We start from the raw sequence: 27661 nt of genomic DNA, 5'->3' as shown, positions 1-27661 counted from the left end.
GCTTTGGAACAGTTTACCTCTCTTAATGAAGTGTCCCCCGCGTGGAGATTTTTAAGGCTAAACTTAAAACCCACATGTTTTCTCAGGCTTTTGAGTGGTTTTATCTTTCACTTCTAGCCTCTGTGTTTTCATTTCATACTCTGACTCTGACCATGGGGTTGTTAAGAGATCTCAAATGTTTAACCGTGTATATCATTGCACTTTGGTCAAATGGTTGCTTTAAAGGTGCTGTATAAATAAACTTGATTTGATGATTTACTATAATATGCCATTATGTTTTGAATTATGTGTTTTATCCATTGGAAAAAAACAGAAGGTCGAATCAAAACAAAAACTCAAAGAAGTTTTAAGACACTTGCGCAGCAGGAAATTGTGGTGATTGTTGTTATTTCCTGACGTGTTCTAGACTTAACAATCAATCAACTACAAAGATAACTGTTACAGCCCATACTGTAAACACTCTACATGTGTGTTGGCACATGTGGATGGAAGCTCAACAGGCCCAGACTTCACTTCACTTCAGGAATCTTAAAGTGGAAAAGGAGATTTCTTTGCAAATCCAGGCTTTTTTGAACGACTTGCACCAGTTTAAACTCAGAACCGGTTTGATCCTCGGCCACAGACTGAATCCACCTCATCAAATGCCAGCATTTGCTCTATTACGACACATTCTTCCACAAGGAATCATATGGATAAAATGTACTCATTCCACCAGTGAACTTTCCATTCTGCTCTCAGCCAGTAAAAACACTCGTCTTCTGTTACCATCCCAGTCCATTTTAAGTCTACCTTTCCATCTGCCTCAGACACACACACACACACACACGACAGGCTGGGCTGGCTGGTAGTAGTGACAGCCCTTGACAGCAGAGGCTAACTTTAACACTCCATGCTCCTGTGCTAGCAGCTATGCGCTCCCCCACAACACCCGCACATAAAAAATGTCACTCACTTAATCAGGTTTCCGCTCCCTGTCAGGCACCAACGGTAGCAAACGACAGTCATGAACGTTGCTGTCCGAGCTGATATGAGCCAAACATGTGAACAACAGAAGTTTTAGCAGACCCACGCTCTTCTTGTGTCTTGTTTGTAGCAAGTGGGGCTGGAAAAATGTAAAGAGACACCTCGTGGATCAGGTTTCTCCTGAGGGGAGGACGTGGAGGGGAGGGAAGACACGGCAGCGTGTCGGTGGGCTTCATTGGCCAAACAGAGACCAGAGGAAGAGAGGCCGGGAGGGGCTGGGGGGCTGCGCAGCATTGTACATCTCTTTCTTTCTATTTTCTGCTCCTCTCTTTTGAAAGCCTGCTGCCCAGGGAGGTCAGAGGCAGATCAGTCCTCCTACACAAGGTGGACGGGAGCCTGAGACGTGAGAGGAACCTAATTCAGGTTGAAAATGGCGATAACACATTCAACCACAGGAGGATTTGGCCCCGTTAGACCGGACTGCGACTGAAATCAGTGATGTTCTTCAGCAGTCTATGTTGGTCATGGTTTCTCTGTTTATGCCACAGCATCTGTGATTTTTTTTTTTTTGGGGGGGGGGGGGGTTCAGTGAAGTCACAACAACTAACGTCAGCGTGGAGGGAGACGTGAGCACCTCCAGGAGAGCTTGGAGGAGCACGAGGACAAGACACCTGATTTGTATTCATAAATCTTTCCCCTCTCCTCACATGGACGTTAGTGGATTTCAAATTCACTCCTGGTCCTTTGAGTTCAACAGCCTGACTCCACACAGGAAACATCCAAAATCTTATCTGGTGGTAAATGTCCTTTTTCCTCTGTGAACAACTGTTGGAAGGTAGTTCCTTTTGAAATGTATTTATCTACATATTCTTATATTTAGTATTAGACATTAAAGGTCTAATACTGTCTAAAGGTAGATGCCCATGTGTTTGTGATTATAAAGCAGGTCTAGGTTCTATATTAATACTGTGAAAGTATCAAAGCCTCAGTCCACAGAGAAATGCACACAGCCTGTATTCAGACACTGAGCCTTAAAACCAGCCATCAGGACTTCTGGAACTTTGTGATGTCACAACAAAGCAGTCACTATGGCCCAAGCCCCACCCACCTGGACCCATCATCGAACCTTGTAGGATTTGGTTTCTCTGAGTATTTACCTGAAATCTGCTATATTTTTATTTGATCACTCAGAAAACAGTCAGCCAATCAGACGAGCGGCTCAGAGCCTCTCAGCTCTTCTTAAGTCTTTAAGTGAGAGACAGACACATTAAACTTTAAGTAAATGTTTTATCATAATAGAACTGTGACTGAACTGAAGGAATCCTTAATGGATTTTTCAAAATTAGACTATTAGTGTTTGCATGAATATTTATGAAGGTTGTGATGTCATATTTTGAACGGAGCTGGGTTTCCTGCAACTCTTTGTTTACTCAGTACTTTATGAAACTGAATACAGGTGAAGAATCAATAACCGATGCAGGTTGATTAAAAGTTTAACCACGTTCTTCCTTTTCCTGTCTGATTAAATCTAACATGATGCAAGACTTTCTGCTTCTTGTAATATCATCTTCACATCACATGTAATTTGAAATGTTTCGGTGCTGCAGATGGGTATGTGAAGAGAGGAGAAAGAAGAAAAAGAAGGATGGGATGGAGCAGAGAAGGTGCTGAGTTGTTTACATTTAGCTGTTGCCCAACAGGAACTATCTCCTTCCCCTCTTCTTCCTCCTTCTTTCCTTCCTCTGCCACAGAACATTAAAGGACTCTTAATCCTTCCTCCAGGTTTCCTGCCAGCTTTCTCCCTACTCTTTACCTCTCTCTCTCTCTCTCTCTCTCTCTCTCTCTCTCTCTCTCTCTCTCTCTCTCTCTCTCTCTCTCTCTCTCTCTCTCTCTCTCTCTCTCTCTCTCTCTCTCTCTCTCTCTCTCTCTCTCTGTTTGCATTCCTCCCCCATTCTACCTCCTTAAGCGAACATCTCTGTGGAAACACTTAATGAAGCCTCAGCTATGTGGCCGACTGTAACAATAAATGATATAATTCCTGCTGTATATCCACAATATCACTGCGGTATCTTTTCATACGGTGTAACATGCAGGGTGGATTCATTCAGGCACTGTGATGTTTTTGTTGCTATGCCAACTCTGGTGGTAACCAGGGAGCTTGCTGGCAATTTTTCCTGCCTTCTTCTGATGAATGTTTATTACTTAGGAGAAAACTTTTCACCGCACACGTGCCCGTGTAACAGAAAAATAAAAGTCAAACTCCTTGGGGTCTTCAGACATCAAGGGCAGATACAATTTCGATTTTCATTTTTTTGGCTTGTTATTTAACCTCTATTGATTCAGGAGACTGGCTGAGTGTTTTTTGTTTTTGCTTCACATTCACACAGTTATTTACACTCCCACCTGGGAGTTGTGTAGTGCAATCTCAGTCCTGCTCTGAAAGATTTAGGGCCTTGCTCAAGGGCAGTCTGCCAGTCGTAGTGAAGGAAGGTGTGAACAGATTTCAGATTTTTCCCTTACATCACTGGATTCAAACTAGTAACCCCCATATTTTTACACAGTAGAGGTTGAATCATTCATGTATTTGTCCAGCACATGTATTTGATGTGATAATAAGTTTTCTCATATCTGTGTCTGAGTATGTGCATTACATAAACTCTAAAGTGCAATTTCGACAGTTGTCTTTTGGCTAAACTTTGCTAGTCAGGTTAGCTGCTAGATGTGTAGCTCATATATTGTAAGGGATGTTATTGGGATGGCGAACACAAATTAAAAACTAGAGTCAATAACATCTGTTATTAGTGAGATACATCGACACTGGATCGATGCATCAGACGAAAACTGTGTGTCAACACTGTTCTGTGTAAGTGACGATGTTTCTGGAAACACAAACAAATGTTCGAAACTATATGCAACTACATAAACTCAATGTGTCTGGAACAGGGCTTACAATTATGTGACGTCACGTGTACATGTCTGAGAGGATGCTCTGCCTGCCCATTAGAAACACAAGCTGCAGTCACCCAGGAGTTATTCACCGAGGGGTTGACCTTCAAGGCAAAACTGTGTAAAGCCTAAAAAACAGTCAGAGTCTTGACTTGGTGGGAAAAGCATTGACTGCAATACTTGTTCTGCTGGTTGATTAAGGTTAATTATAAATATGTTTTAGTGTGTGTTGATTTAATTTATATTTGAGAATTTACAGGCGAGTCTTTCGTAGTAATGATGGGGGTTGATAGGTTGCTCACATACTGATATTTGCCTCTATTTTTTGGTTCTCATTGACTATATACTGACGTCTGAGAGCTGTAATTTCTAAGACTTAATTTTGTAAAAAAATTGTGGCTTATCCACCATTTATTTTTACAAAATGTGATCTCCTGTTTTTCTTGCTGTACTGAAAACGTACCACTGTTACCCCAAAAATCATGGTAAACTAAATTAATTTCTTTCATGTCATAAACAACTGAACCCACAGTGAGCATGTGATTAATGGGAGAACTGACACTCTCAGCCAGGCTGGTGAAAGTACTTCAGACAAAAGGAAAACACTTCTTCCAAACCTCTGAGGGCTTTTCTAATTATATACTTGTTGGTCATTAAAAACAGGTTATTAGTTTCAGACACAACAGCAAATCCACTGGTACTGGCACTTAGGGCACTGACTAGCATGTTCCTGCATGTTCACTGCAGCAAAACATGACGCCAGAGTCTCTCAGACTGTACTGCACGTTCACAGACATTTAACAAGCCTCAGAGTTATGCTCCAACTCACACACATGCAGCATAATGTGATCCATTATGTTGTATCAGGGTCCAAGAGTTTGTCTGAGGGAGCCTGAGGAACCTTGAAGCCAGACAGAAGACTCTGTTTTGGGACTTGGTGGTATGAAAATCTGAGATGTGGATTTTTAGTCTTGGTGAAGGTACATCCTGGGCCGTAACCTGTAGGTATTTTATTTCTTTGGTCTTGTAAATCATTATTTAAAAAGAAATAAATCACTGAGATAAGACACTATCTGTTAAACCAGGGGTGTGGCCCTGGGTATGAATTGACATTGACCTGGTCTATTGTGAAAATTCCTGACAGTTTGCGTCATTCTTTCTGCCCAGGGATCCCCCTTGAGGAAACTGCGCCCTCCTCGTCTTCCTCTAAACGTCTAGGAATGAACTGCACTGCCAACGACGGGATTTATGTAATCCACCGTGCCTTACCAAGACCCTGCTTGTCATTTCTGGCTGAGGTCTGACCTGTTATGGTGACTAACCCAGGAGGAGGAGGATGAAGAAGAGGGGGGGGGGGTGTGATGTGTGCATCTTGATGATGTGCTTTTGCAGACTGCACTAAGGATACAGCTGTCCAGATATACGCCCACCTCTGCTGCTGCTGCGTACATGTGTACCTCAAGGCAGGAGGTAAACTCAGAGAGATTATGGAAATGAAGAGGAAGAAATACAAGCAAAGCAGCTTCCTCCATTAAAAAGAAACACAAAAAAGGAATTAAATGTGCATCCCAACACTTCATTTAACAAGAAAAGGTTAAATGAAGGACAAACAGGAGAACAGGTTTGTTTTTGCTGAGTTGTGGGGTGAAAATACAAAAAAAGGAATCATATCCTGAATGCCACATTCTCATGAATGATAACATCCTCTAAATGAATTAAAAAATGAATAGACAGCAAGAAAACAGGAAATCCTTTTTCATAAACAGCGGAAGTTTAAATAAAACTGGAAATAAAAAGATACCTGTTGATCTCCCCATGTTTCAAACCCAAAAAATCCTGCAGCAAAACATACACAGTGGGATCGCAGGAATTTTGACTTCAAACAAATGGGAGAAATGTCTAAGGAGTATCTGAAGAAAAATAAAAACAGCCCTTGAGACTGTAAAACAACAATGAATATATAATTTAAAATGGGATGCCAAAATGCAGCCCAGGAGCAGCAGATAAAAATAGACTAATCTGAAGAGAAAATAGAAAAACAATCTTGAGAACACTGAAATGTTTAGAAATATATATCTGACATCTTTCTCTGAACGCTGGTGTAAAACATTCCCAAATGGGTTGAGCCTTGAGGCGGCCTCAGAGACTGCCAGCCAGTTAATAAAATACAGCACTGCCCGATACACATCACCCTGGCAGTTATATAACGCTGAGAGATTAGAGGTAGAAGAGCCTGTCAGTGGAAGAGATGACAAAAGGCAGTCATTGTGCGACATACCTGAAGGCCATGCATGCGTTATGGTTGCACGAGGTCCACTCTGACACTCTACTATGGCCGATTTCATTAATTAATTCAATCTTCCCGGTTAGTGGTTTAACACGGGACTTGTGCCGCTCCTCACAGAGAGTCTACTGTTTATCTGTGGCTTAATGTTCATAACAGGCAAGTAGAAGAGGCGAACTTAATCCTTGTTCTTCCACTTGGTTTACGTGGACATATATGGGAGTGGAAGGAGGCTCAGAGGTTACTTGTCTTGTCTTGTGACCAAATGGATCCCTGGGAAATGAATGAGACACTTCTGCCTCTTTACAAACTACAGGCTGTGGTGTGCCTGCATTTCAGCAGCTCGGGATGAACAAAGGGACACAAAAGCATCTTCAGTCTATATGTGCTTAGAGACAGCTTTAGTAATGTACATTCCAGCCATCATGGTGGTTCTGCCTGCAACTAGTAAAAAAAAAACAAACTCCCAATTTTGAGCTTTTGCATTTGTTTCCATCTCATCCTCAAAATGTTGAACTACTCCTGTAAGATTCATAAAATAATTCAATAATTCAATTCAGTGGTGCAGCGCTGCATCCGTGCTTAAGTATATTAAAACCTTTCTGATTTTAGCAGATGTCAGCAAACACTGAGGCCCATCACTGTACACAACATTGTTCTTATTTAGTAACGATAAGCGTAAAAAAAAAAAAAAGTAGGTAAAACTGGCACATTGCGAGCAAAACAAACAAACCTTATTTCACACCATGTTTGCTTTGCAGATAAAATGTCTGGCTGGACCTGCAATCATTCAGGGATAATTAACATAAAAACCAGCCACACTGAACAGTCTTTGACAACTTGCTAAAGCCTGCCAAATGTGTATCAAACCTCAGTACCTTTTTGGTACCAACCAAAATATGTCCGTAGCAATAACTATCGCAACTGTAAAGTACTTAAAGTCGGCATTAAATATCTGTTCAGACTCGTTTTGCATCGTACTGAAACTCACAGACACAACATAAGAACTAGTTTGGAAAATTTTCAAACGATACCAGCCACAGTGCAACAGTGATACCTGATAATACCAAAGAGTCCTGAGTGACTGTCACTTACAGTCTCGAAAACAAGCTACAGACGCCATCAACCTGGCCTCTCACGGTCACGCAGAGTAATGCAAGTACAACAGATCACTCAAACTACAGAAAAAAACCTTCACGTCTGATCTGCTCACTTCTCCAGCAAAAGCACAGCTGAGGCTTGGGCGATATCAAAAAATTAATATCTTGATACAGTCCAGTATTGGAGGGGGGTGGGGTGGGGGTTATAATATAATTATATTGTTGTATATTATGTTTCAGGTGTTTTTTTTAATATATAATGATGTTATTGTATTTTATATTTCAGGTAGTTTTTTTTATAATATCTTATTATATCATTGTATCTAATGTTTCAGGTGTTTTATGTATGTTATGTAATACATGTTAGGTAGACATGTAGTTATGTTAGTTATGTTTCAGGTAAAAGCGATGCTGCCAATGAACAGCAGTTCATTGTTCCAACAGCCAAGGTTCAATTCACAGTAAGCAAAGCAGGGAAATGAGGGTCGGAATTTTTTTTTATTATTAATTATTAAAACTTTTGATACTATGAAAAATATCACATAAGGTGGGAAATATTACAATATTCGAGATTATCGAATATGGGCCCAAGCTTACCTCAAACAAAACTACACATCAGTGATGCACTGAAACCATGACTTAAAAAAGTGGTTATCAGCAGCACAAAGTTTTGTTTCATAATGTCAGTACGTCTCCAAAGGAACAGAGCACAGTACAGAAGCCGCAGACGGAGAACAACACCTAGCAGTGAAATACATTATCGACTGTGTTTCTAATTCAGGACGGCCCAGCTCTGTTGTAAGTGAGCTGCCTCCTGAAGCGAGTGTTCAGGGCTAAAAGCAGAACTTCCAGTGGACCAGGAGCTGGAGCTGTGGTCAGGGGCAGCAGACTGTGTACTGGGGAGGTGAGAAATGTGTGGAGCTGTGTGAATGTGAAGTGAATGTGTGAAAGTGAAGCGGGAAGGTGCTGAAAAAGACCGAACACAGATAAATACAGTACAACCATAAAAAATAAATAACCACAAGAACTGAATGCACATTCTGTCTGTTGTTTTACACACATGGCAATTACTACCCGTGAATTCAGTGTACAATTACACAGCTTAACTGCTAGTAATCTACACTAGACATAATATTGTGTAATATATTACTGCTTTATTTCATTTCTGGGAGGAGCATCATAGAATATGGTTTAACAAACACTAATTACAGTCGAAATGAATAAAAAAATTAGTGCATATTTTAATTTTGTTTCCACCTCTAACTGCCAATATTTAAGTGAGATTTAAAAGGAAATGAAGGCAATTCAGTCTGATTATCAGGCTACAAACAGGTGACTTGACATTTGTTGTAGTAGTAAGTAGTAGTTGATTTAGATAGAAACAGGGCAGCAACAGATCAGACAGAGCGTATTTTATGAATGTCATCTGCTGGAGTTCAAAGCACGGCCTGCTGTGTTCATACGCGCTTCATTCTGAATTCTGTCACATCATCACACATCAGGTATAACAATTTTTCCCACATTTGAAGGGTAGTCTGGATTTCAGACATAAAGTGACATGTGCAAGATTTGATTAAAATAAACCTCTACACAAGTATGCAATTAACATAAAGTGTGATGGGACTCTTTACCGCCTCTACAGAGAAATTAAAATATTAATAGGGCCACAACTAACACTTATTTTAATAGTCGATCCAAAAAATGCTTGTCATAATTGTCAAGAGCCTAACATGACACCTTCAAAAGGTCTTGTCAAAGGATATGTAGCCAGAAAAGGAATCAAATAATCAATTATCAAATTAGTTGCCTTAGTCTTCTTTTTATTGTCTACTCAATAACGTGCTGCAGCTCTATGAATTTGCAGAAGTCCATTAAATGTAATTTTGATTTGGTTTATAGTTTGCATGTTTTTTTTCTCTAATAATGCGGTTTCCGTTGTCCAAGGAGATTTCCTGCAGTAACTTTCAGAACAGGGAGATGAGACATTGTGCTTTCTAGGAAGCAAAGCTCTGCCTTTCTTTGAACGACACCTGATGTTGTTTGGATACTTGATTCTTTATCAAACAGTGTGTACTCTTACTGATGATGCCCACAGTGTATGAGGGTGGAGGTCAGGTTCTCTGTTTACATAAGGACAGCAAGTTTAAGTGAAGTGTGAGCAGAGACACACACATTTAAACACTTAAACACAGTGAGAGCAGAGGGTTCCCGTCTGGTCCTCATTGTAAATAAATGGCAGGAGGGTGGAGCCGCCACCTGAGACGGAACCAGGAAGTGGTTTTCCATCCGACTGTGACAGGTGGTGGATCTGTCTGGTTTCTGTCCAGCAGCATTCCTGCTGTCACCAACAAACCACACCACAGCACTGCTGTGTTTACACAGGTGAAACGTGAGGGGGCGGCTCAATGGGCATTACAGCAGCCAACTGCATACCACACATAGCTTCATTCACTTTGATCAGGCTATGCCAAATGATGGATAATGGAACTGTGACTGTGAATATGCTCCACTGCTTAGTAACACACTGACACTCCTTGACTAACAAGCCAGAGTCAAGATCGTATCATGTCAAGATGCTGCTGTTTTTAGACTCCAATAATAGAGTGTCACACAGGTGTGCACCATAAAATAAAACCTGGGGGAAAATCTGGTAAAAAATCTGCCTCCAAAAGGTTTGTTTGAATTTCAATAGACATACGTTTAGGTTCAAAATTCTGAATCTTGCTAATCTATCTAATCTTGCACAGCTGTATAGAAAGGTACATGTACCATGTAAACATGGTGTGATGAGTGGGTGATATGAGCTATATAAAAAAAACTGTCCCTGAACTGGAATCAGGAGACTTAAGATATGTCAAGTTTTCTCCGATGTCAGTGATACAGACAGAGAACAGCACTGACCTGCCCTGTGTTATCATTATGATGATCTATCTGTCTGTCTAGGCACGTAGCACACACACACAGAGAGAGAGAGAGAGAGAGAGAGAGAGAGAGAGAGAGAGAGAGAGAGAGAGAGAGAGAGAGAGAGAGAGAGAGAGAGAGAGAGAGAGAGAGAGAGAGAGAGAGAGAGAGAGAGAGAGAGAGAGAGAGAGAGAGAGAGAGAGAGAGAGAGAGAGAGAGAGAGAGAGAGAGAGAGGCATAGAAACATCGACAACACTCAGAAAGAGCAAGTCCAACCAGACTGTGGACTGAGCGAGGCAGGAAAATAACTAAGTCAGGGTTAAGGTTAGCAGGTCCATCAAAATTTCATGACAATAGCTCTCACACGGGAGGACAGAAAGCAGACTGACAGAAGCTCAGTGCGTGGTTTACATGTTAAAAGACAAACTGGAGGGTAAAAGGTGAAGCTAATTTGAAGCTAATGACACCATGCAGCCTCCAGGAAGAACAGCAGGGTTTGATGTTCCTGTACCAGTATTTCATCTGCAAATTTAATGACCCATCCAGACTGATGAGGTCCATGTTTACAAAACCATGTTGTGTGGTCAACAATTGTTTAAACCCAAATTATTTCATTTGACAGTTTGAGTAAATATCCAGAATTTACTACTTCATAACAGGTGCTATATGACGACATCAGATATCCAGTGTATCCAGTCATTCATGTTCAGACAGACACTCACAGTGTTGCACTTACATGTGAAAAGCACCATAAAAAAGTGGACTAACTAGAAAGAGAGGAGCTTTTTCTCTGCTCCTTCTATTCACTGAAGAAAAAAGGAGGTTGGTTCCTTAGTAACTTTTCACTGGAGTAAAGCAGTGAAGGCACCATGAATGAGCAGTATATTAAATATCACTTCTTCACAGTAGGTTAGATCAGGCTGCAGCACGGGTTGCATTCAAATGAATCGAAACAGCTCTTATTGGAAGTAACTTGGGTTACTTAACAGCACAAACTTCAATCATCAAAATCAAAGACGTCGAAGGCCGAGGCTACGTCTACACTACTACATTCTAGTTTTTAAACCACATTTACCCCTGCCATCCACACTACTTCCAGCCCCTAAGATGAAGACTTTCAGAAATGCTGCTGGCTCCGTTTTAGTTTGAAAACTGTATTCTGGACCAGTGAAAGCAACATGGATAACAAAATACAAACATTACTGAACTTGTTGGTTGTTTAAAGTTAAATTCTGCATTTTAACTCTACAGCTCACTTTGTTGTTCTTCGTTTTGTAATATTTTCTGCAACTAATCAACTGCAGAGTAGATAATCTGCTTCCTGTTTACACCGGCCGGCACATGCCCAGTGTACGTCAATGGTCATGTATGTGTGAGTGTTCAGGTGTGCAGGTGTGTAAGTATGGACTCAGCTAAAATGTTCATCTGGATGTAAATGAAGAGGAAAATGAAAACTAGTGTGGACGTGGCTGCAGATAATTGTATTAAAACTGATCTACATCAGAGTAAGTTGCACCTACTGAAACAAAACTTCAGCTTAATTTACGTAACACCCTTCTTATGTGATCTATCATAACAAACTGAATATGATTACTTTTGCAGAAACAAAGTGGATTTCAGCAGTCACATAATAGTGTAATGGTTTGACTTCACATCTACTGCCTCCCCACATGATCAACCCCAACATTCACACAGTCGTTTTCCTCTTACCCTTGAGCAGGGGCAAGGGCGTGAGCTCTATGGGTTTGCCCTGAGAGCGGAACTGGGACGAACTCTGCGACCGCTTCTGCTTAGCCTTCCTGACAGACTTCCGTGAAAATCCGTCCACTTTGTCCACAGATGGAGATGTGGTGGCTGCCGAGGACATAGCCCTGCTGGGAGAGATGGTTAACACAATCACATTAGATATGCATTCAGAGAAACTCTCAGCTCACTGAGGGCAGAATGATTAACCATAGAATACTGACAATTTCCAGCTGAGGTGGATTTTTGTTATGATTCGTTTGATACAGTTAACTGGAAACAGAGATGATGCCTCAATCAGAGCCTCTCTTCTGATTGGCTCGTGTCTGCAAATATATCTTTTGATGGATATCAACACTTGAAATAAAACACTAGAAAAGTGTAAAATATGGGACTTTCATAACACTATGTTGAACCTGATAACAGTCTTTAAGATCAGAAGACATCATTTTGGAAATGTTATGACTTACAAAACCTGATCATTCTTACTATAAACAGAAGATAGATATATAATAATAACCAAAAGCTACTGTTATATTTCCCATGACCTCAGCCCAACCCAAACATTCAACTCTTACTTCCCAACTGCATTTGATTTGAGTAAAACTTTGGGCACAGGAAGCCAAATGTATCTTCATCACCACAGACACATTTTTAGTCATTGTCATGCAGCTCCAAACTCTCAAGTTCATTCTTGGTAGTGAGCTCATGAAAGTAAAAAGAAAAAGAAATAAAATAAAATAAAAAGGAAGAAAGCAAACAACCTCCCCACTACCTTTTTTAGCTCTGTATCAGTCCACCTTCCCGCAGCCTTTTATTAGTCTCACAACAAACCTGTGCAGCCAAAGCAGACAGCCTCATTTTCCCAGCATGGGAGACTATTCAGGCCTCAGCAGAGGCCTTGTTACAGTGCACAAAACACACAACCGTCCTACCTGCCAACAGGCCAACAGACCATCACACACACACACACACACACACACACACACACACACACCAAAAACACCAGTGTCTACCCACAACAATGGAGCTAGCTCTGCGGCTGCAATCCGTCGCCACAGTGGGAGGAAGCTGAGGAAACGTCCGCTGCTATGTTTGCTGCTGATTACACGCCAAAAAAAAAAAAAAAAAAAAGTCAAACAAACTGGCTGGTAACAACAAAGTCACACTTCTCACTGCAAACTACTGACCACTAAACTACCGTTGTGCACTACACCCATGAGGAAATGGGTGGAAAAATAAAGGTGAAGATTTCTTAGCAGTTGTCAGAGGGGACAAAGAACCATGTGGTGACTCGGCAGCTGAGGCACCAAGTCTGGAGCTGCGATGTTAAAGACAATCTACAGACAAAACAGCAGCAATGTTGTTTATTCAAAAGCTGCTTATGATTGCAAACATTTCAGAAAACAATCGCACTACTAGGTCAGTTGGTAGCTGTTCTGGAACAGGTTCAAACCCAGGACCTTCTTGGTGTGAGGCCACAGTGCTAACCACTGCACCTTCTCCTTTGTCATGTCTTTCAGAGTTTTGGGATCTTTGATATCGTGTCCAGAGAGTCTGCTATAATCCCTTCATAACCTTAAGTACTGGACAAATATAAATTTTGACCTGTTAGTAGCACAAGATGAAATGTCAGGGATCACCAGGAAATAATGATTCAGCCAGTGGGGGGCCAGATTTCATGACAAAACATCCAACAGTTGTTGAACTATTTCCCCCTTTAATGAAAGCGTTGGATGGACAGATCCTCAGTGCCTTCCTTAAAGCTGCACTGGCATGAGTAAAAATACTGTTGTCATTATCAACCTTCAAAATCAATCAAACCCACTTATAACAGAATTAATCTGTGGAATAACGCTTCTGTCACAGTTGAGTAATTTCCATCTCAATCTTTTTATTTTCTAACCATGTGCCATTAATTTAGCAAATTACTTGTCTAGACCTGCACATGATATTAGCAACAAAAACTAGAGATAGTGATGCCAGGAGAAGACAAATGCAGTCCACACCAACTCAGCTGGACGACATGAAGACACGAGAGGAAATGAGTGAGCGCTCTAGCAAAAAATTGTTACATAATAAAACGTGAATGAGACGCTGAAGGCTGCATCTCTAATGCTGTGTCAAAGTCACGCAGGTAGTCATACAGTATGTCCACCAGGCCTCGTACATGACAGAGTGGACAGACAACAAGAGGAGAGGCACCAGGATGCAGCCAGTCTATACACACACACACACACACACACACACACACACACACACACACACACACACACACACACACACACACACACACACACACACACACACACACACACACACACACACACACACACACACACACACACAGCTGCCTGAGGATACGGACAGTAGCACAGCTGATCATCCATCATCATATACACTACGCTGCAGCTTAAACATGAGTCATGACTCCACAGAAGCAACGTTGCCCATATGTGGTTAGAGACTGTCAGTTTGTTGATGCAAATATGACAAAGTGGAGGAAAATAATAATCAAGACTGACAACTGTGATTAATAAGCAGAGCTCCTCAACTGTTGAAAAACTAACCTATTAATTTGGTTTGACGACGTCAGTTTTCAGTTTCTTTTATTCAACCAACAGGTTCAAACCCCAAAGATATTCAGTTTGCCATCAGACGTGACAAAGAAAGAATCCAAATCAGAAAAATTTCATACAACTATAATACGACTATGAATAGTGATAATAATAAATGAATAAATGCAAGTGAATAGAAAAATGTACAAAGCACATGAGTGAGGTCGACTCTCCAGGCCTCTTTAACTGTAGCATCGAGCAGGTCCAGGGTCTGGTCTCCTCAGGTAGTGCAGTCCACAAACGGACTGAAAAGTGGGCAGACTGTGGTCCAGCTGAATCCCAGGACATCATGAAGAGAGCACTGGGGTGCAGAGCCTGGAGTTAAGTTAATGTCGTTATACACGGTTGCCGGGTTAACAGAGGGATGGATGGATAGAACAACCAAGACGGACTGTGAGAACTCCCTGGATACAGTATGGACGTAGCCCCACAGCGAACAGTTCAATGTCTGGGCTGCAGAGTTATTATTATGATAATGAATTATTAACAAAGGCGCCTCTTTGCGTTCTCAGATTTATTTCTGTCCATCTGGACGATCTGAAAGCAGTCAATGGTAGAGATGGGATCTGAGGTAAATATGTAGAAACACATAACACTGCACTCATGGAAGTCCCTCCGATTCCTCACTGAGGCCACAAACTCGTCCACCTTATTGTCCAGCAATCTCACATTAGTCATGATGATAGATCTTCTCCATCAGTCTCTGTCGTCTGGACCCAGCTCTCTTCTCTTGTCGCTTCATTCCTCCTCTTATTGTGGTCGCCATGTTGGTGGTTACAGCACAATCAGGCTGCGCAACGGCAGCGTAGCAGAATAGACCACAACTCTCCCTATCAGCATGTTGTCTCAATGTTATAATTATGTAAATCTACTTTAACTGAATCTCTAGGGACAGTTTTTCAATTCAAGAATAATATTCCCTACAGATGCAGATTCACATATGTCATTACCAATTACACGACAAAAGAGTCACCTGTCAACACTATTAATTTTCTTCTCTTTCAGAACCACACAGCTGTTAATGATCCATCTGTGTAAATCACCTTCTGTCGGGCATCACTATGGTGAGAACACACCCCCAGCTGAGTGCGGATCTGTCTTATCGGTGGCTGCTAAGTCTAAATTCTCCAGCAGACAGTTTGGCGTGTTACTCGCCAGTAATCTGAAAGTCCTGCTGCGTTGGGCGGTAAAAATAAAACTGTGGTTGAATACCAAGCAGCACAGAAACTATACGGTGTGTGAACAAAAATGTAAATTTCATGCCCTAGTTGCCAGTTTTGCCTTTCAAACTTTGGCACAGGACTATTCAAATGTCATACAAAGTGAGTCCCAGCAGCATCTCAGCCTTATCGCAAACCTCAGTGTAAAACAACAACAAACAAAACTGCAAATTGACACTTCAACACCTGTTCTGTGTCCTGCTGCTGAGCCTCACAGGGACGAGACACAAAGCAGGCCAAGGCCTCTGGAACTCACCTTCACTCTGAGATTAACTCCGGCTAAAGGCTTAAAGCGGAACAGCTCTGACGTACACAGTCTTTTACACCTTTATGGCAATCAGGTTTTATTCCTGTGACCAGTTAAATCCACAATTACAGGAGTTGTGATGCTGATTTGGAGCAACAGCTGCCATCAAATATCCAAAGAAGTTTCACTCACAGGCAAGAGGTTTTTTCCTAAATTACAGGTGTGAGGATGGGGCTGTGACAAAGAGCTAGAACTATTAGTTGGAAATGTGAGGATTTTCAGCTTTTCTCTGTTTTATATCCTTAGAAAATTAATTATAACTCCAGCAAATGGATTAGTCGATCGACAGAAAATTAATCAGCAACTATTTGGATGATTAAGTCATCTTTTCTAAGGAAAAATGCCAAATATTTGCAAGCTTCTAACTTCTCAAATATGAGGATCTGATGCTCGTCTTAGTCACACATGACAGTAAACTGAGACTGTTCGTCAGACAAAACGAGACATCTGCAGATGTCCCCTTTGGTCTGTGGGAAAATATAACAGGCATTTTTCACTGTTTTCTGGCAATTCATAAACAAAATAATTGATCGATTAATCAAAATAATAATCAGCAGATTAACAGATAATGAAAATAGCTGCTAGTTGAAGACCTAAAATGAATATCTTTGGGGTTTGGACATTTGAAAGGCGCCACCGTGGACTCTGGGAAATTATAATGGGCAGTTTTCTATTTTCACATTGAATAGACAAAACCATTAATTCATTTAACAGGAGAATGATCAGCAGATTAATAATCGATTTGACTTTTACCTAAGGAAACAATATTTTAAATACAGTCATCACACCCACACTACATCCTGATGCAACTTTCTGCCTCTGCCAGGATGACTTCAGTCCGCTTCATTCAGCACTGATCAAACCAGCTCTGCTGCAGTTATCAAGCCTCTGTGAAGCTGAACATCTCAGTAACCGACTCAGTTCCTGCCTGCTACATCGCCAATGGCAACAATAAATACTCTGTGAATGGACAAACTACAATCTGTCACCCTCAGAAAACTGTACTTCACTTACCTGTGCAAAGGGGCACTGGAATCCCCATGTACAACCATCAGCTCCTCACTTTCTATCCCTCTCCCTGACTAGCCGGCTAATGGCGAAAACACTCCAGTGCCACCACAACACACACGCGGGAGAGCAAGACTACGGCGGGTGGTCAGGCGTACGGCACCCAGGCACCAAAGCCATTCTCCGCCCATGCCTCTTACATAAGAGACCAGATGACATCCAAACAGGCTCTGGGAGGGTGGGATTAAAGAACAAGGAGGAAGGAGAGAGGAGGGGGCACAGCGAGCAACAGAGACAGCAACAGAAAGGGAGGAAGAGGAGGGAGGGAGGGAGGAAAAGGGAGCGAGGGAGGGAGCTGTCGTTCAACAGGAAGTCAGCACATAGGCAGCGGCGGGGCAGAGCGAGAGGAGCTGAATAGAGGGAACAAAATGCACACAAACATGTACAAGAAGACAAACGCAGGAGATAAAAAGGAGGCTGGCAGGAGGAAAGCTCAAGGATCTCGCCTGTGGTTAAAGTTAAAACCCCTGAGATCTACAATAATGAAACCTAACTGTAGCACTGACTAAACTTTAGGTAGGAATATCTGTTCTAAACTCAGGCATGATTTAAATATTACAGACAAACAGCTGGAGGCGATTTCGCTCATGATTTCCCTCAGCTAAAACAATGAAATCGGTTCAGAAAACTGCATCATACTGAACCATGAAGGCAGCTTTTAAATGCAACTTTAAGACGTAGCACAACACCTCTGCTGATATTTAGTCCTATATCATGATGAATATTACATCTCCTGCTGACGCAAGACATTTGCAGGACTCAATAAATAATAGCAAGGAGAATTTTATAACTAAATCTTGACATTATTTCGGGTGTAACTAACCATTGTTACATTCACTTCAACAGATTATTTTCTTGATTCAACTATCAAACATTTAGCGTACGAAATGTTAGCAGATAGTAAAAAATGGTGGCTCTCTGTGATGTCTTTAGATGTATTTTGTCCAGAAAAAAAGAGAAATCACATTTGAGATATTTCTGTTTTGCCATTTTCTATTTAACTAATTATTCAAATGATTCTAAAAGTTGTTTCCAATTAAGTTTCTGATGATTGACTAATACAACATATTAGTCACATATAACAAGTTAAAGCAATCCAATTCAACTGCTCTGCCATAAATTCTAATTCATCTAGGGTGATTCAATTGTATTATTTAGCACTGAGGTAATAGTGAGTGATACTGTTGTAGTGGACTCCATTATATTCAGTGTTTCTAATATTCTAACCCCGAATATTCTAACTCACGAATTTAAAATAGGGAGGAGAAAAACTAGAAATACCTCTCAGTTTAATGTAGCCCAGTACAACAGTACATCAGTAATAAACATATAATTAAATTTACACATTACCACCAATCTCACCGAAAACTGAACATTATCAACTTTGTAAAAGGCAGAATTTATGGCAAAGCAAAGTTTTATTACATTTGCATTAAAGTGTGCAAGTGACAAGTGTACCTGCACAGGTGTGGCCACTGTATAAATTTAATTAGTTTTCCAATCAATTGAATTATTTTTTGGTTAAGTCAGAAAATAGTTTTTTTAAAAAGGCAATCACAGCATTCTACTACTACAACATCTTCACATCTTGTTATGTCCAACAACAGTCCAAAACTACTAAATTTGCATTTGAAATATATAGTTTATTACAAGACTAAAAAACAGTACATTTTCAAATTTGAAAAGCTGGAAACAGAAAATTTATTGAATTTTGCTTAAAAAATGACTGAGATGACAACTTCATTGTCATCTTAAATTGTTGCAGTCATTTTTTATCGATCAACTAATCATACTAGTTCTATGAAATGCAAACACAATCAATACATATAATACGAAAATAAACACATAAAACTCAAAGTCCTCAAAACTCAAAATGGCCTTCGATCATGTTTTAAGTTTAAGCCATAAACTGCTTCAACTTTACTGCCATTACTGCTTGCAGGAGCCAGAACCAAACCCATCATAGCAAGAAATTATTTATACATCACAAAGAGGACAGTTTTTTTTTACATATCAATCTCCCAGATTTACTGATTAATGGATAAGAGGTCCCACCACTAATTATATCAGTATGAATCCTATTTCACTTTTGACTAAATCCTGCAATCTGACAGCATGTCTAATTGGTGGGATTCATTCACGGGATAATTACGCTGTTCATAGTCAAGAACAAATGAACTCAGCAACTTTCACACACACACACACACGCACGCACACACGCGCACACACACGGCTATGCTGAGCTGATAAGGAGGCAGTTACTACACCAGCGTCATCATAAACACAGGAGACTTTGGATCTTAAGCTATCTCAATCAGGGCTGGACCTGCACCTGCCCTCAAACTGGTGTGACATTCAGAAACCTTGAAGATGAGCCACCATGACAGCACCAAAACTAGTAGTACACCTTAACAAATACCATCAAATGTAATGCACAATGCCACACCTGGCCTCTGGCACGCTGCTGTCATTCCTACATGACTGAGAGGCAGAGGCCAGGTGCAATTAAAAGTTGAAGTTTGAGCTGACAGAAGAAGTCAGCCCTTAAGTTTGTCTTTCTGTCTCCACCTCTCACTCATCACTATGCTTCTACCTCTCATCAGCCATGTCACTACAGTGTCATTAGTGGTGATGATGGTTGTATACACACTTCCAAAGATGTTGACACAATGGTGGTCTACACATAAAAACACGGCAGTCCTGTGGCATATATAGAACTTGGAGTTTGTCTGACACAGTATCTTAGAGCACAATCAGTCAAAGTTCATATCGGATTATCACCACACATTTGACAGTTGGCTTCACTTGACAGGAAAGCTACACTTGTCTCAGGCCAGATTCACAAAGGATTTTTCAACCCATGAGGATTAAACATCAGCATTTACTTTTGAGCAAACCAGCCCATGACCGTCCTGACATCAGCTCAGCCTGGAAAGATCAGCCACTAAGCCACCACCTAACCCAAATAGCACAATAAAGATTATATCCCTTTACAATGCAATTTGATGTTACATATTTACTGTTATCGGCTCAGGCAGTAAAGACGGCCATTCGCTGCATGAGGTCAAAAATCAAGCCGTTAAGGGGAGCTGGCGTTAGCTTGGCCATGTTGGGCCTGGCAGCAGCAGAATATTCAAAACTTGACAGCGCGATAACCCTCACTTACGTTAGCTAGCTAACAGCGTTAGCTTCCCGATTAACCGTCACAAAGCGACTGATTATAACGCATAGACCGTTAACTAGTTGTCTCCTCAAAGTCCAGAAATCACATAAATATATTTAACATGGAGACAATACAGTCTTTTGTCAAAGCCATACAGCTTTATTTCAGAAAACGGCATTTTGGGTAGCTAGCTAACGTCAGTGCTACGGCTATCGCGGGTTAGCTCAAGTTGAACATGTAGCCTTAGCTTATTAGCCGCCACCAGCTCGAATTCTGTGCAAAGGAAACACAAGAAGCTGATATAAACACAGTAAATAGATCAAATCTAAATTTGCATGTGTGCTAATGAGATAACGTTACCTGGGCGGGCTTGGGCGATCACCCATCATCCCAGATGTAAATACAGGGGCAGTGCTAATGCTGCTACCGTTAGCTAGCGCTCACAGAATGACAGACCGACTGGGCTGGGAAACACACACCGTCCCGAGTCCCGACCAGAGCCCGACAAGCTGCAGCCGACCGAGTGGCCGTTAGTTCTCCAATCGTAGTACTTTACCTTGATCCTCTGCGGTTCGCAACGGAGACGGCGGCGAGGAGTTATCCTATGTTTGGAAATCTAGCGGGCTAACTGTTAGCTACCTCCAGCTCGGTGCAAACAGCCTTTCCCAAGCAGCGGTGGAGCAGCAGGAAAATCTTGGCCTGAAACAGCCAAACCCACGAGTACCTTTTCCTTCCAACGGAATAATCCTCAAACTTCCATTAATAACAAAATACGGCTATATAAAACGATTAGGATAACGCAATTACATTCCTGGTACTGATTCAACTGCCTGTCTTCCCCAAACCCCTGGATTTTGGTGTTTTCCTCAGCTCGTTTATGATTCGGGGCTGTTTCTTTTCACCCTATTGTCAACACTGCTGGGCTGAGACCATGGCACACATAACAGAGACGCACAGCAGCGTGCTTGGAGGGGCTCCGGCCGACGTACGACGGCGATTGGTCGCTGGTGTCGATGTCAGCTGCTGTGATTGGACGGCGGCGGCTGTCAATCACCGAGGAGGGAAACGAGGCTCTGAATCCGTCGGGTTAGGTGGAGGAGAAGGGACAAGGAAAGAGATCGGGGCAGAAAGCAGAGTGCACTGTGTGTGTGTGTGTGTGTGTGTGTGTGTGTGTGTGTGTGTGTGTGTGTGTGTGTGTGTGTGTGTGTGTGTGCGTGTGTGTGTGTGTGTGTGTGGAGTCTATACCACACAGCGTGCTGGAATGAGGCTGAACCTGTCCGAGGCCCAGCCCCGCGCCGGAGCGCTCTGTCCCGGCCTTTCCCGCAGATGTAACCGGCGCCGTGTGAAGGAAGAGCGGGTCTCTGTGCGAGCCCAGAGACCGCGGACGGACAGGTTTGCAGGAGAGGAGTTACATAACTATAACATACAAGTCTACTATGAATTGAGCCAACGCAAGAGCACTTCCATGGGCGTACATTTAGGGGGGTAAAGGGGGCAACATGTTCCCCCCGTCCACCCAAGAAAGGGCTAACAAAACCACCACATACCCCTGTTACAGGACCTTATCTATGAAGCTCAGGTAAACATAGATCAGACCTCATGCAGCTATCTAGCACCAAATATTACAAGGAACAATAAAAAGTGCTCTACTTAGACAGAAATCTCCTGTTTCTACCTTTATGACTGATTTATTTGCATAATGAATTTGTCATTACACGGAAAACCACAATGGGGCGGAGTTTCCCACACTTAATCTTGTCCAAAATCTTGTTATTGCGGCTGACGTAAAAGAGAAACCAGCTTCACAAAGGTGCAAAGGCAGTAAAGTCGTCACTTTATGCTCTCTGTACCAGTGAAACCCATAATAATTAATAAACACCCAGCACATATCCCAGTCAATCAGGTCACAGGTAATACTGGCAGCATCGTTATAATATTTTATGATCATAATTGCAGTAATTTTATTGTGTAAAATTGAACTTTTTTCATGAACTTCTGTCATGTCTTGTGTCTTCTGTGTGTCTTCTCATCTGCTACAGAGCATAACCTGGTTGCTCCCTGTGTGATTCTAACATGATGGTTTGTGTAGGAGCGTCTTCAACTCCTCCACAGCACAGTCGGTCATTTCTGCACTGACCACAAGGTGTTATCAGGACGTGACTCTCACCTATGGATCTCCAACATTTTGTGATCCGATATTTATTTTAATTCTATTTTTTTAACTTTTTATTGTAGATCTAACAGTGCACATTTTAAGTCTGTTAAAATGATTGAGGTGGTGTGGATATGCTTTACAGCAGAATAGCATTGCATTAAGAAAATATAATGTGCCAATAATAATTTCCCATAATATTTTGCATAGTGTAGAACTGTACTGTATAATATGTATACAGAGAGGAGAGACAGAGGAGTGGACAGACTCTTCAAAACAAAACAAAACTTTCATTTTCACCAAATACCTGCACTGGAAATGTTTCACCTGCAAAATATCACAGAACGAGGTGCAAAATTACAGCTCTGCTAGTTTGGTGTTTGGTTCAGCTGGTCACTGATGGTTTTAACTGTGCGCAGTGGCAGTGCACTTTGACAGCTGTCATTTCAGGTGCAACGTGCCTGTATTGGTCCTGATCTCAATGCTTTGGAGGACGCACCTGTGTACTTACAGCACTATTCTTATCCTGGTGATGAACTATCCTGATGTTGATCACATTATAATGTCTGAATGGAACAGAAGTAAACAGGTTAAATCGGTGTCACTCTACAGAGTCTGCCTGTCGTGTCTTAGCATCAGGTGTTTACTGAGGGTGTTACGTGTGACAGATGAACTGTTTTTGTTCTCTAATGCAATTATTATGCTTCAGTTTTGCAGCATTGCAAGGAAATTAAGCGAATACATACAATTTAAAAGACTGGAGGAAAAACTTAATCATACATTTATATATTTAATTTATATTTAATATATTGTGTAGTCTGCATTATTTTTACTGCCATTTGTCCTGGTAAACTCCAGGAAAAAGGAGCTGCTTCGTTTAACATATCAACTCTGTCTTGTCACCATGCAACTGTGTGTGTTAATTTTCAGTCATAATAAAAAGAGAGCAGGTATCACTTGTTGTTAATAAAGATCTGAGTCAACATAACACATTACTGAGAGTCCTGAGTGTCTGTAATGTGAATGGGAGTCTGCTTCAACAGCCTGAATCACTGCAAGATTTCTCCTGAGTCTCTCTCACACACACACACACACACACACACTGCTCTGTCGATCATGTTCCTCCACTCTTTGCCATTTGAGAGCGATACCTGCTCTCTCAGTGTGACCCTGCTATGTTGGGCGGCTCCAGTGGGCGAATGAATCACTGCAGCTTTAAAGGAGAAATATAACTGACACAACAATCACATAATAATCATAATAATAATAACAATAATAATAATAATGGGCATTTTGGCAAACTTGTAGAAATCCCAGCTGTGTCCCAGTTTAATAAACAGTGTACAGTTTGTCATACATGCTGTTGTGCAGTCAGTATACAAGAAACTATGTACTTCACTGTGGCATCAGTGCACATTAATACAACTGCAACTTTGCAACAGAGAAATCCAAATATTTTCCAAATATTTAATACTTTATTTTTTGTTTTGAATGGCCAATAGATTTTAAATTTTAATATTTTCCCAGCTTTAGGCGATTCTTCTGTAAATAAAGTGGCCTCCTTATTTAAGTGGCATATGCCAAGTTGAACGTGTTTCACTAAGAGGTGTCTCTCTTTGTCATGAAGCTGAACTGCAAGATAACTGGTCAATTTAAGGGGCCGTCAGGGATGAACTTAACTATTCCTTATTAAAAAAAATAAAGTTAAAAAAAATTTATTAAATGAGTTTCTCGATTTATCAACTCATCATGTCTATTTTCCAAAGTGACATCTTCAAATGTCTTGTTTTGTCTCACCAACAGTCAAGAACCCAAAGATATTCAGTTTACTGTGATATAAAACAGAGGAGCAGGAAATTATCGCTTTGGAGAAACTGAAACTTGACCATTTTTGGGCATTTTTGAAAACAATAAAAACACGTGAAGGATTACTTGAGGCTAATGATACCTCACATCCCAAACACATGAACACTCTTCTTACTGCTGCAATATTTGCATCTCTGCTGCTGTTGTGTGCATGTGTTCAGAGAATTCACAATATTATTATCACACATTGATATTCTACATTTTTCTGTCCTGAGTGTAAACATGCAGAGGTTGAAGCCTTTAAATGAAATAATCACCTCATAAATCACGAGACATATTTCTCTTCTTTACATGACAGTGTGTTAGCTGTCTTTAACAATAAAAAAGTATCAATATTGGTATTGATATTGGTGATCCTGGACCTGTTTTCAGTCTTGACACTGCTGTTCCTTTGTGCATTGCATTGTGGGATACTAGTATCCATCAGTAGCTCCCTCAGAAACCAGGCTGATTTAGTCTGGATACTAGTGTCAATAAAATAAATAGAAATTTAGTCTTTTCCAGCATGAATGTTATTCCATGCTGAAGACCTGCTTCCAGCTGTACGATGGTTTTCAGACTCGGTGTTTGGTGAATTATCTGTGCTGAACTGTGAGGGGAAAACACCGGGTTTAAATGTTCCTTCAGTCCAGTCAGGTCTTTGTTACGTTGACTTCTTCTGCCTCTGGTAGCCGTGTTTTTTATGTGGCCTGGATTTGAGTCTCAAAGCTGATTCGCTCTTCATGGACTCCCTTTTACCTGTTGTGAGCTCCTCCCCTCCTGGTTTCCACAGCAACAGCTGAGCATCCTCTCCCCCTGTGACCAGCGCCTCCCTCGCTGCGTCCCACAGAAAGCAGCGCACCGTGGAGGAGTGGCCGCCCTCCAGGCTCCTCAGCAGACGGAGCCCCTTGTCGTCACACTCCATCAGGTGGAGATCGCCGCTGTTCTTCCCTCCGACCACCAGCAGCTTCTGGGCCTCCTCCAGCCACGCCCCCCCCACCAGGTAATCCACGCCTCCTCCGCCAGCCAGCGGAGTCAGGCTGCGAGCGTCGGAGGTGCTGAAGATGGTGAGAGGCTCTTCTGTGTCCAGCTGGCCCAGGTCCCACAGGTGTATCCCCTCGTCGTGGCTGAGGCACAGCAGCTGGGTGAAGTCTGCTCCGGACCAGCAGACCAAGCCGGCGGAGGAGTCGCTGTTACAGGTGGCCAGCAGCGCCTCCTCCTCCGCCCCCCGGCTCAAGTCGAAAACATTAACAAGGCCGTCTGTGGAGCCAGAGGCCAGCCGGTCTTTGTCCCGAGGGTGGAAGCACACCTGTGTGATGTCATCACTGTGTGACTCAGAGTACACCCCCAGTAGCCCACCACCTGGTTTCCTGGTGTCCCAGAAAACCAGAAAGCTGTCCTCATCATTTACCTGCTCAGTGCCTGCGGACAGGAGCGTGTCGCTGCAGCTCAGGTCGAAGCTGCAGTAGCTGTGTGACGGGTCGCTTTTAAACATCTGGACCGCTTCTGTCCCAGGGCGGCGGACATCCCACCCCCGGACAGTTCCATCAGCAGAACCAGAGTAGAGAAGGTCAGGGGAGCTGTGGGCAAAAGTGACCCCACAGAGCGGCCCGCTGTGGCCCTGATACTCTCCCACCAGATTCAGAGTGTCCTTGTTGTGCAGGTGGATGGTGAAGTTGGAGCAGGACACTGCCAGCAGGCCGCTCGGCTGGAGGGCGAGGTGCAGCAGGTAGGTGGGTTCCTCTGGACGAGACCGCCGAGCAATGGACAGACCTTTGAGCTTCTCCTCCAAACACTCCATGACACCTCGGCGTGATTGAAGAGACACAACTACCATGAAGAGGAGGAAAAAAAAATATATATAATGATGTCGAACATATGAGACACAAAAATTAAAAGTTAAAATCTCACCCAATCTTCTAAGGCAAGGGTCAGTTCAAAATTCTGACCCTTTAATGAATCCATGCTCATTGGCCATGGTTAAATGTACAATAGGACATAACTTAAAATGTTTTAGGAATTACTAGAAACTACTTTGAAATTCGGCATATAGTCAAAACAACAAGCAGTGATAATTGATAGTTGATTATTGATCAGTGATCAGCACTAGCCGGTTATTTCCGTTGTCTTCTTCCACCAAAGTACATTGCAATTTGAGACTATTCTACGTGTCGTCTGGTGTATTGAGGTTATGCCGAATTATGCACAGCAGCACAACTATTTGAAAGAAGTTGAAGCTCATATTCAAAGTGATGTTTCTGTTTTCCATTAAGCGAAGAACCAACAACTCTCAGAAATTTTACACTGGTTCGGCGTCGTCGTCTTCAGTCGTGTCTCGATCACAGTTGTAATCAGCCATGATGTCTGTGTGTCATGTGTAGTTATTAATGGCTCATGTGTTGTTATTAATGGCTCATGTGTTGTTATTAATGGCTCATGTGTTGTTATTAATGGCTCATGTGTAGTTTCTAACCTACCTACTCTCTAGACATTTCCACCCATTGAGGACAAACGACCGTAAACGCCGCGGACTATCTGGACACGTCTGTCTCACACCGCGATATTAGATCCTGTGTCAACATTAATGTTAATTAAAAACCAACAAATACACACAAAATGTAATCACAGCACTTTTACTGAAAACACGCGTGGGGGACATACTCTGTGTTACACTATCTACAGCCGTATGGGAACTCTTCCTCATTAGATGGTTCCGCTGTTCCTGGAGGACAACATTTCAGGGAATCTTTAAATGTATTGATTTAATTATTGTTTTGCCGGATTCAATCACAAGATGTCATTTTGGCATATTTAGTTTTTGTTAATAAAGATGTTTGAAGGATTATTTATTTCTATTTCTATGTGTTTACTGTGGAGAGGGTGGATAATCTGATGAGCTGATTACAAAACTGCTCCTCAGCAGTGGCTGTTATATTCTCTGTTTTCACCAGAGTTTATTTTTTCTTTTCATTTTTTTCTTTTTGCTGTCAGGATGAAAAACCTCTAGAAAAGCATTTGACAATAAAACTAAAAACCAGATGAATAAAACTATTACTCTATAATTTAAATTCAGTTTTTGTTTTCCATCATTTGTTTTGTAGGAGAAATGTAGAAAGTCCTTCACAATAAAAGAAACTGGCGCCATTACAGTCAAACCTCAAAGTAAAACAGATGTGAAGAGGAATAAACACAAATGTGTCAGTTCAGTTGAGGTGGGGGTCCTCAGTCGACCAGCAGGTGGCAGCAGCAGAGGCAGCAGCCTTCTGGGAAAACGAGGCCTTCAAAGCTGTTTGGATTGAAGCTTTCCAGCTGACCCAAATCTGAAGTGGCACAGTGCAGTCACACAGCAAC

At 41.8% G+C, this 27661-nt stretch overlaps 2 protein-coding genes and 1 long non-coding RNA gene across 11 annotated transcripts in view; 1 reads left to right on the top strand and 2 right to left on the bottom strand.

Annotated features, from left to right (window-relative positions):
* The window catches only part of ppp2r5eb (protein phosphatase 2, regulatory subunit B', epsilon isoform b), a 46580-nt gene extending 25324 nt beyond the window's left edge, over positions 1 to 21256 (bottom strand). The window contains exons 1-2 of one of the 6 annotated variants that reach the window (XM_071498856.1): positions 20870 to 21256; positions 11905 to 12068 (exon numbers count right to left, since the gene is read on the bottom strand). In XM_071498856.1, the coding sequence (XP_071354957.1) occupies positions 11905 to 12061 (157 nt within the window). In that variant the 5' untranslated portion in view covers positions 12062 to 12068; positions 20870 to 21256. Of the gene's footprint in view, positions 1 to 952; positions 1110 to 11904; positions 12069 to 17096; positions 17280 to 20673 lie in introns of those variants that run through there. The other 5 variants (XM_071498854.1, XM_071498855.1, XM_071498857.1 and 2 more) reach the window with 5 other exon arrangements.
* Positions 21257 to 21397: 141 nt separating this feature from the next.
* On the top strand, positions 21398 to 23458 carry LOC139633289 (uncharacterized). 2 transcript variants are annotated; one of them, XR_011693722.1, is made up of 2 exons: positions 21398 to 21705; positions 22353 to 23458. It is a non-coding gene; the product is annotated as an uncharacterized lncRNA (long non-coding RNA). The 2 variants fall into 2 exon arrangements; XR_011693723.1 differs by having other exon boundaries at positions 21398 to 22223.
* A 309-nt stretch (positions 23459 to 23767) lies between these two features.
* Positions 23768 to 27001, bottom strand: wdr89 (WD repeat domain 89). 3 transcript variants are annotated; one of them, XM_071498864.1, is made up of 2 exons: positions 26614 to 27001; positions 23768 to 26140 (listed from the first exon to the last, which is right to left on the bottom strand). In XM_071498864.1, exon 2 carries the CDS (start codon positions 26109 to 26111, stop codon positions 24975 to 24977), a length of 1137 nt encoding a protein of 378 aa, XP_071354965.1. In that variant the 5' UTR covers positions 26112 to 26140; positions 26614 to 27001; the 3' UTR covers positions 23768 to 24974. The 3 variants fall into 3 exon arrangements, with proteins under 3 accessions (XP_071354965.1, XP_071354963.1, XP_071354964.1); XM_071498862.1 differs by having other exon boundaries at positions 26788 to 27001; XM_071498863.1 differs by having other exon boundaries at positions 26792 to 27001.
* Positions 27002 to 27661: the final 660 nt, after the last annotated feature.

The sequence above is a fragment of the Trachinotus anak genome, unplaced genomic scaffold, assembly GCF_046630095.1.
Source record: "Trachinotus anak isolate AG129_WGS33_773 ecotype Australia unplaced genomic scaffold, CSIRO_AGI_Tana_v1 ptg000015l, whole genome shotgun sequence".
Lineage (NCBI taxonomy): Eukaryota > Metazoa > Chordata > Actinopteri > Carangiformes > Carangidae > Trachinotus > Trachinotus anak.
This window is presented reverse-complemented; position numbering and strand designations above follow the sequence as displayed.